Source organism: Fomitopsis serialis (genome assembly GCF_022376445.1).
Source record: "Fomitopsis serialis strain Sig1Antser10 chromosome Unknown B0H18scaffold_784, whole genome shotgun sequence".
Lineage (NCBI taxonomy): Eukaryota > Fungi > Basidiomycota > Agaricomycetes > Polyporales > Fomitopsidaceae > Fomitopsis > Fomitopsis serialis.
The window spans coordinates 1,313-11,454 of record NW_025955744.1 but is presented as its reverse complement, the minus strand read 5'-3'; the positions used below and the strand labels follow the sequence as shown (position 1 = coordinate 11,454).

The 10,142-nt window shown below is 57.2% G+C and overlaps 1 protein-coding gene across 1 annotated transcript; it reads right to left on the bottom strand.

Annotated features, from left to right (window-relative positions):
• Positions 1–8,188: 8,188 nt before the first annotated feature.
• Positions 8,189–8,576, bottom strand: B0H18DRAFT_1132107 (uncharacterized protein; the record flags this gene model as incomplete). Its single annotated transcript, XM_048035536.1, has 4 exons — positions 8,189–8,317; positions 8,389–8,427; positions 8,481–8,516; positions 8,565–8,576. 4 exons carry the CDS (start codon positions 8,574–8,576, stop codon positions 8,189–8,191), a joined length of 216 nt encoding a protein of 71 aa, XP_047884226.1.
• Between the last annotated feature and the right edge of the window lie 1,566 nt (positions 8,577–10,142).

Genomic DNA, 10,142 nt, shown 5'->3' with positions numbered 1-10,142 from the left:
CCGGAGGCCAACCATTAGCGGATGTGACTTCAAAGGCAGGGTCGGACTTACCACCCGGTAGGTCCTCTTTGTCAATGACCACGCCGTCGGAGTCGAGCTCGTCGACGTTTGAGAGTGTGCTGAAATGGCGGCGAGCACGCGCCTTCGGCGCGTCCGCTTGTTTGCTTCGAGGTCTTCGGAGTCCGATACGAGTACCATGTCTTCCTCGTCACTTGACGGCGGCACGGTCTCGAGATCCGGCATGGACGGATGCGAGGAGAGTGCGGCGGACCCAGCGCGTGGCACTACTCGTCGCCGGGGTACTGCAACTGCGGTGAGTTAGCGGGCGCAGGAGGACGGCGGCTGGCAATCGAGGGGACCGGCGAAGGCGTAGGCGGAGGCAGCGAGGAAGGGGCCGTGGACGTGGTCTTCAAGACGGTACCCTCGTCCATGAATGGGTTCGGGCGCAGGTCGTTGACGGCCTTCGCGAACAGCGGTGAGCCGAGTCGAACTGGGCGAGGGGCCGGGTCCGAGTCCGGAAGAGGGAGGCGGAAGGGCGTGCGTCCGGCGTAGAGGTGATAGGGGTCGATGGGAGGCGCTCCGGGGGCGGGGGCCATAGCCGTAGTAGAGGTGGTCGCGCGCGGAGGCTGCACGGCCTGCGCATACGAGTTGGGATGGGGGCGCGGGACGAAGGCCGGAGCCTGGGACGTGGGACGAAGGCCGGGGCCTGCGGCTGGTTACGCGGAGTGCGCGAGCCCGACGGCTTGCGCGGCGCGAGCGCAGGAGGCACGCCGCCGCGGCGCGAACGCGCACGCGGAAGAGGCGGCGGCGGGTCCTTCGCAAGCTCGTGTAAGTGTAGCTTGAAGTTGGCGAAGGGGTCGTCACTTACAGGGAAACATGGGCTGCGTGCATCGGATGTCCGGGCGGGTAGATGTGCGACGGGTTCGTGCTAGAGTGCAGGGTAGGCGCGAGGTGTGCGCGTGGATCGAGCAGACGGGCGCGCATCTCCTGCGCCTGGCGATGGAAGGGATAGTCGGCCTTGCGGATGCCCGGGGTGACGACCTGCTTGGGCTCGTTAGGGTTCTTCGAGATGAAGGCGGCGACTCGTACACCAGCTGCGTTGGTTCCGCTCTCGCCTGGCTGCTGGTAGGTAATGGCCGCGTCGTCCAGCGTTACGATTGTGACCTCGTTTCCGTTCGTGTCGACGAGCTCTCCGCGCACCTGCGCGTTCTTGGTCGAGATGACGGAGGAGGGATGGGGGCGTACGACGTCCGAGCTGAACCGGTCGCGGTCCATGCTGTGGAACAGGTCCTGCGGCGGGATGTACCCGCGTGGCAGGCCCGGCGGAACGGGGACAACCTGGCTGAAGGGGACCACGTTGAGGACCTGGTCCTGGTGCGCGAACTCGGGGAGACGGTCGATCTCAAAGATCTGGTCGATGGGAGGGAGAGAGACACCGGACGGGCCGCGTGGATAAGCCATGACGGGCGTGGAGGACGGGGGATGGACTTGGGTTGTCGGACGAAGGTGCTCGCTCGCGCGAGCTAAATACCAAAGCGGGAGGTGCTCACCTAAGCCGTTTATCCCTCCCCTAACTCCTAACCGATGTCGTCCCATGGTCCCGTAACGATTTGAGGTCGTGAGCGCGGAGTCATGTCGAGAATCGAGGGTACTGGTAGAGGTCGCAGGGAGAGAGAGAGCCAGCGCGCGTCGCGCCACAGCCACGGGCGCCTGCAGATCGAATCTGCGATCTCCTGGGCCCAGCCAGATCTTCTCCGATACGTCCGTTCCTCGATCGACTTGCACCGCTGTCTCGGTGCCGGCGTCTGCTGGCGACTTCTCTCTCGCGCGGTCGTCTTCGCTCTCAAACTCGTCCTCCTTCATCTCTTCTCGCTTTGCTCTGAATTCTGCTTGCTGGATACGGCTTGCGCGCTCATCTTGCGCCTCTTCGTCAACGTTCGCAGGCGTGTTCCTCGGCATAGGGGACACGTTATCAGTCCCTGGTCCCTCAATATCAAGCCGCCTCCTCTTCCTAGCTCGCTCATTAACCTCGGCGTCCATCTCTCCACGCCCATACCGGATTGAGCTAGGCGGCCTTCTTTGTGGCCATCGAGATTGCGAATCCGACTTGCTAATGTCAAGTGGACCGCTGCGCGAATGTCGGGAGCGATGGGATTGGCGGAAGTTTGTTCTGGGGATTGGCATCATGTAAGTCGTCCCATCTTCTGTCGAGCTGACTTATTGAACTGCGCTTGGCTTCGGAGAGCTTTGCGGGGCAGTCCGCGAAGCTGTGCGCTCCGCACCGGTGAGTCATTTGCTCCTTAGGCTCGAGGGTCGCTTGCTCGCGCGCGGACCGCACGAGGCCATACAGTTGTCGCGTCAGGAGGTTGGGATCGAACCACCCAACCTTAGTGTCTTCGTCAGGGCTCGCGGGTGCGTTCAATTGATCAGGTAAGTCGTCGTATAGTACGTCTCCTTTTTCTGACTCACGCGAGGCTTGCCACTGCTCGGCATAGGAGGTCAGCGCGGCGGGGCTGCCACAAGCAAGCACGGTGGACGGTTCCGCGTCCGTCGGGCCGGCTGGCACCTTCCCATCCTTTCCGAGCCATACCGCGGGCTCATACGACCATCCGGGATTAATGCCATCGGGCATTACGAGGATCTCGTGCTGAACTTCCATTTGGTTGTTCTTAAACAACAGGTATGTTCCGTCTTCGCGTTCGTCAATGCTCACGTAGTTACCGCGCTGCCAGGGTCGTCCGAGCAGCAAGTCAAACGGCACCTTGTCGCCGATGTATAGGTTCGCGTACGTCGGGACGCGACCGCACTTCAAGACGACATTCTCGACCAGTCCACGCAGGGCTCCCGCCCCTCCGTTCGCGTCATTCATCTGACACGATCGGGTGACGTCCATTGGGCGATTAAGGTGAGTCTTCCAGAGCGTTCGACTGGCGATGTTTAGCTGAGATCCGGTGTCGATGATCGCCGTCACGGGGCGTTCATCCACTTCTAGTCGCAGATAAATTAACGCGCCTTTCGATCGGGGGACAAACGCTGCCGCTACAACGTTCTTCGCGGCCGGCTTGGGCTTCAAGACCTCCTGAAGATTGTGAGTCAGGTCCTTCGAGACCCCAAATATCTCACCGACTGGCAAGGTCACCGGAGTGTTCAACACCTTGGCCAGAACCTGCCAGGGGTCGACCTGAGCTTGTACCTGATTCTGGCGCGGGATGCGCTTCACAGGTTCATGCTTAGTTGTCTTCTCCTTTTCGGTACGTGCAGTGGATTCGTTCTCTTTCTCCGGCGATCGTGCTGATGGCGCGTCTTCCATGATAGCGTCATCATCACTTGCATCGAACTGCCGGGCCGCTACGTCTATGGGCCTTGCGGTCTTCCATGCGAGTGGGGGCTCGCTACCCACGCGATCGTGCTGAGTCGGCTGCGTCGGCTGCATGACTCTGTCCCCCCGATGCACTGGGATCGGAGGAGCTTGCTCGCCGCGTAGTCGGGCGGAAGTTCGCGTTGCGTCGGGCGCGGGCTGTGATGCGGATGGTAGATGTGGAGGTACGTCACGTTTGTCTGGTCCACTACTAGCTGGCTTAGTCTTACCAATCTTCTCCTGTACAGTGACTGGTGGCACGATAGGATTCCTAGTTACACGTTCACGTGCGTCGCGTGTAGATTTAGCTGTACGCTCGGCTCTGAATGCGAAACCATCCTCTCCTTCATCCGTCTGAATGTTCCGTACCTGTACCGGCTCGTCCTCCGAATCATACTCTTCGATCGTAGCATGCGAGCAGTATGACTGCTTCGGCTCGGTCATAATGAAGTGAGAGCTCGGAGTCGATTGTCGCCGGATAGCTATGGTGAATGGTTCATCCATGTTTCGGAAAATGCGCGACCCGTCTTTCATGACGAGCCGCCTGGACCCATCTCGTGCAATAGCACCTTGGGCAATGAGAGTGTTAATCTCTGGGCAAGTTCCGATACCATGTCCGCTTCCACCACATCCGTAACACTTCATCGGTGGCCTAGTAACACCTTGCGGCATACTTGGCTTATTATCGTTACCAGCTGTGCCAGCAATAGATTGGCTGGCCATACTCATGCTAGGTCGTCCAGGCGGTGTGAGGATCGATGCAACCAATGGGCTCATTGTGCAAGCCCGAAAATACAATATCTTGTATTCTGGGTCATTGATTGACATTCGATTCATCTGACGGATGAGATCCTCCACTTCACCATTCTTCTTTGCATCTTCTCGAGCTGCCTTTCGCTGTGCGGCTTGTACCTTCTTGCGGTCGGTAGAATCCTCTTCATCTGTGTCAGGATCCTTATGTGCAGGCTTCTTCTTAGTAAGCTTACGCTTCTTCTTAGAAGTAGTCTTCTTCTTGGATTCCTCTTCAGTGTCACTATCTGAGTTGCTGGAACTGTCAGTATCACTGTCATCTGAATCAGAATCTGAGTTAGAATCATCTTCGTCATCTGACGGGAGCCTATCACTGTCGAAGCAGTTGCGCTGGAGCAATGCTTCGGCCTTCTGGTTCACGTCGCTCATACTGAATGGCTTTGATAAGTCATAGGTTGGCTGGGATGCCAACAGTCGTGGCTCTAGAACTTGGCGGAAAGCACGAGGGATTCCTTTCCAGAAATAGAGAGCCTCATCATCAGATGAAATGCGACCCTTGTTCTTTAACCATCCTGAGATAGTTAGGAAGTCCCTTGTGTACTCTCGCCATGTTCCTAGACTCTTGATCATTGACTTCTTCCTGGCTTTCAATACATACGCTTCAAGGTGCTTCACCTTGTACCTTCGATCATCTCGGTCAGCATCAAAGTACTTGAGAACATCAGCCTTGAAAGTATCCCAGTTCGCTACCGCGGCACGGTATGATGGTAGACTCTCAACGAAGTTCTGTACTCGACGGTTGCAATATTGAGGCAGATTCTCAATTTGCTCCTTTGCTGAGTCTATGCCAAGCTTGGCACAGATACGTTCATAGTGCTGGATAAAGAGTTTCACTTCAGTATACTTCCCTTTGAACTTCTTGGGAGCGCTCTTGCTCCCAGGCATGGGCAATGCTGGTACACCTGTTAAGTTCGCCATTGTCGCTGCAGTGCTGGTGATCGTGGGAATTGTGTGGTCTATAAGCAGTAATTGCCTATATGTTCCCCAATGGAGAGGGTTGATGAGTTGAGTACTGGCTGTGGCGATGAACTGTACTTAGTTAATGTTCACAGCAATGGTAACACTCAATAGGTTTTCCCCCTCGCGGTGGGCTCCACTGATGTCAGGTCAGAATGTGTTTCTGCTGCGGTTCACCGGGTATGAGCAATACCGGGCTATCACAGTTGTTCGTTGTAGAGGGGGTTGGTTGAGTGTTGGTAGTACTGTAAAGTTTGTTAGCAAGTACAGTTGTTTTTACTTACCACAGCAATTGAATTGCCTTTACACACTATAACTTGGCTGATCTCGTTGAAGTGACGTGACGTGCTGAATGGATAGACTAACCACTAGCCTACCCACTGGACTGGAATACGTGGATACAAGTGACGTGCGTGACTGAGACGTGACTACAAGAGTTGCTGATTAAGGTAAACAGCTTACCGATCAAGAATCACTAGAGGCACTAACAGGGGCTTGAAGTCACACAATAGACTGTTAAGCTGAACTGTAGTATATTGCACACTAGGATGCCGCTTGTTAGCTTATGTTACTAACTTGCAGAGCAGCAGCTCACAAGATCTACACTGAGAATCTGGGAGAACTTGACTTCCTCATCCATGGAAAACTGGGGGCCTTATATACATGTGGGGAACAGCTTTACTCATACAGATTACACTACTTAGTCAGTCCTTACTCATCCTTAGTCATGAACACAGCTATGTACTTCAAAGCGACTCATGTGGTACAGCCTGTACTGCCATATGACATGGGTCAGCCAATCACAAGTCAGTATCTAGCACTGCCTTGTATCCTATTTGAAATACATCTGGAGGCTGTACTCTGAGACAACATGTGGATTGCCCAGCAGGCCCTAACCAGTCCGGGGGCTGTGCGTAGGCTGTGCGTGGCTGTGCTCATGCTGTACTCATGACTATGCCACCAGTCACACTGCAATCTCAAAGCCCACGTGACCTTCTAGACTAGTCTCACATGACCATGGCTATGCACTGCAGGGGGCTGTGCTGTGAATGAGTAGTCTGGTAACAGGTCATATCAATAGAAAGGAAATAGAGGTATATACCATGTTCCTTGAGCCAAACAATATTGGCTCAGGACACCGGGTGTTGTTCTGCTGCTGGTCGGGCTTGGCTGAAGCTCCGTCGAGCATCGGAAGGGCGGCAGTCTTCTCGCCATGGCTAGCGTTGTCCCTCCTGAAGGCTTGCTTGCCCAGGATGAGGAAATGTGTCGGCAGAGCGAGCATCTGCGTGAAGAGACGGGGTCGCCCTACAGACGAGTCGTGACTGAGGAGACTGATCGGGTCCGCCTCTCTTCTCGTCGATGGCTATCGTAGAGTCGGCGCGTGGCTCGGGATCCGCATGTCGCGGAAGGGCGCGGTAAGGCCCTCTACGCCGCGGCCAATACTCACCCTCCCACCTGCGGCATTCATGCACGTCAGCTCAACGTTTGCCGTACGGATGCTAAGAGATGATGGCGAGCAGCACCAGAGCAACGAAGGGCCGGAGACCCATGAACACGCTGAGCATGATGTGCTCCGCGATGAGGCTCGTGTTCTCGTCGATGTCATCTTGAGAGCGCGCTCGTTCTGCCTGAGATCCTTGTCATTGAAGTTTTGGATCCGATTCTAATGTAGTGAGCAGGGGTTGGCAGTACGGCCCATGAACGATGCTTGCCTTTCAGGACATCGAGCGCGTTTTCTGCACGCGCCCTCCAGCTCTTCTAATTTCTTCCATCGCGGCGCGATAAACCTAGACTAGTTTCTTAAGGGCTCGTCCTGGGGTATGTCACATTAAATCCAACATGTACATGAGCCAGAGCACTGCGCACCTCCAAGGATCTCTTCAGATTGTCTGTACATGTGCTGCTGGCACCGTCACGGTCGATCAGCGCAGCGTCAGTGAAGACGCGGACTGGCTGGCGCACTGCTTTCCAGGCGGTTTCGAGCGCCGAGTGCCGGAGGCCTCCATTTCAGTCGTCGCTGTTTGCACACAGCTCCAACGCGACCCTCCAGATCAGTCTGTGACCAGACCGTCAGGCCCTCGCAGCCCGTCTTCTTCAACGTTAGCTTGCGCGTCGTCTTGCGGAAGGCGTGCCCTTCCGCTCAACCGAAGACTCGCAAATATCTGGCCTCCGAGCTCCGCCAAGTCTCAGCATCCCGAAGTTCTCGGCCTCAACGTTTCAGCCTGCGCGATAGAGCGTCGGGTTGCAAATGTTCTTGTTGGTGATGCATGCGGCAATGCGGCATGCCAGTAGAAGAGCCTTCAAAAGCGCGAGCGCCGACGTGCATTGAGACGACGGACACACTGAACGGGCGGGCGACGGGCACGCCGCACGGGCAGGATCGCTGTCCGCCGAGGTTGAGACGTTCAGGCCCCAGCTTCGAGGCGATTTTCTCGGGCATGGACATGAGAGGGTATCCTGAAACAACACATCAGGCATCGTAAACCACAATCCAAACAGCAGTACGTACCACATCGTCGTAAGAGATCCGACTTCGGGCGGCGCGCCATATCAAGGCGGTTAGACTCTTGTGGCCACCATTACTGTCCACGACCCTTCTCAGCGTCGTTTGCGCCGAAGATTAGGAACACCCATCTGAACCGCCTGGGGCTGCGCCAGCGAGCCTTTGCAAGCAGTACCGTCCGATGTAGGCGTCGAGATACTAGACGGTCCGCGACCGTCATCAGACCGTCGCAGACCGCATCAGCAAATTGGGCAATTTCTGAGCATCTGACTGGCTGACAGAGACCCTTCAGAGGATCAGACACCTCCAGACACTCAGAGTACCTCAGGTTCGTCAGAATGTCAGCAAAATTTTCGGACTGTCTTGTCCCAGTCTGGCTGCAATTTCCTTCTTTCAGTACTATATACAGTGGCCTAGAATTCCAAAGCTCCCAACTGATTTATTGTAATAGAATACATAGCTCACGAATCGCAGCACACCTTGCCGCGAGGTAACACTGTGATCTGCCATACTAAAGCACTAGGGTACAGTTATATGGGTGGATCCGCAATGTACATACACTACTCCACAGCAACACACGCGCCCACGAAGCGGTCGTCAGCGTGGGCGGTCATCGATGCGGCGGACGAGAACTCGCCGTACTTGCGCTCGACGAGGTCAAGCAGGCGCGGGGAGAGGTTGTAGCCGAACTGTGTCAGGGCGTTGCGCAGCTCGCACACGCGATCATGCCGGAGCGGTCGCGGTTGAAGTGGCGGTAGACCTTCCGCCAGTCTTTGACGTGTTTCCATAGGCCGACGAACTATGGAGGTATCCATTAGCGACAGTCTTCCGAAGATAAAGTGCAGTGCGTACCTCGTCGTAGCCGATGGTTCCACTGCGGTCGACATCCTAGTGGTAAGGTTAGTTCCAGTACAGGGAAACCGAGGCTTTACTCACGAAGATTGTCATGACTATCTTCACGGTGTCAAGGTCAAGGGGCGTCCAATCGCAACTCACTGGGGATCAACTCCGGGCGGCGGGTCCCCGGCTCCCCTCGGGCGAGAGGGTCGACGGACAAGGGGGTCGACGGACGAGAGGGTCGACAGAAGAGAGGGTCGACGACCAAGATGGTAGACGGACGTGAGGGTCGACAGAGACTGGGCGAAAGAGGCCGTGGGCGAGCGGTACGGCGGGAGAGATGGATACCGGGCGAGTCCGAGTGCGGGATGACGAGTAAGATAGAGTATGGGCAAGCGGAGCGGCGGCTGAGCGAGACAGCGGGCTGGTGGGCGAGTGGGTGGGCGAGAGAGCGCGGGGAACAGGCAAGAACGGGCGAGCGGACGAACCAGTAAGAGCACGAGGGCGAGATAGCGAGAGGATGAGAGGGGCCCAGGCAAGCGAACTTGCTAACGACAAAGTGAGTAGGCGGACGAAACGTGCGTGCGAGTGGGTGGAAGACTGCGTGAGTGAGTAGGCAGACAGGCGGGGTAGCAAGAGGGCGGCGGTGGGCTGGCGAGTAGGCAGGCAAATGAGCATACACACTCACATATCATCCCTTCCGTGGCGCACCTCCCTCCGCTCCGTGTTATCCTCGCGCCTCCGTCGCGTTTCGCGTGTGTTTTGACGCCACCGTGTAGTGATGAAGGCCAGTCAACGTTTGGTCGGCGTCGAGGAGGAGGGAGGACGTGCGTGTGGAGGCGAGAAGTGCTAAGCGCCTCAGCCACGACACGTCACGCGCGCTCGCCGGACCTCCTTCGAGCCTCAGAGTCCTCACTGTCCGTCACCTCCTCCCTGTCTGCTTCGCCCTCGCTAGCCCGCCGCCGACCTCCAACCGACCTCCAGTACATGAAGGCGGGCCCGTCCGCAAGAGACACAACGTGTCAACCGGACCACTGCATGGCCGAAGACCGCGCTGTACGCGACCGCAACGAGTTCCAGTGACGCGCCAAAAGCATCGCTGGAGGCTCGCGAAGGTTCAACACGCAGGGAGGAAAGGTGATTGCGGCCAACAGGGCCAGACAATGAGGTGAGTGTACCCCGTTGTTGAACCCTAGCAAGTGAGTGCCCACCAGGACGACCGGACGGAGACGAATGCGACGGAGACGGCCCCATTTGCGCGCGCAGGGAGGACGATCTCGACGCGCGCGTGCGCAAGGACACCAACCAATGTGCCTGACGAGCCTAATGCCACGCACGGACCCGCCAGCAAGAGCACGCGCAAACGCGTACCGGTTCGACGAAGGCCGACTCCCTGCACACCGATACGACGTGTCCAAGCCCAGCACGACCCAGCTCAGCAAGTAGGACTGCGACGAGCAAGAGCCTGCCGGGCACCCCAGTACGTACTTACCAGGCAATAGTAGCCATCTGCATCCACCCTGCTCGCTCGTATGCTCGGGCTCTTGGGCATTCACTTGCTATCACTCACCTGGCCACCTGCCAGCCCATTCACGAGCCCGCCCGCCCACTCGTCCGTCCGCCCGCTTGTCCGCCCACTCGTCCGTCCGCCCGCTTGTCCGCCCACTCGCCCGCCCG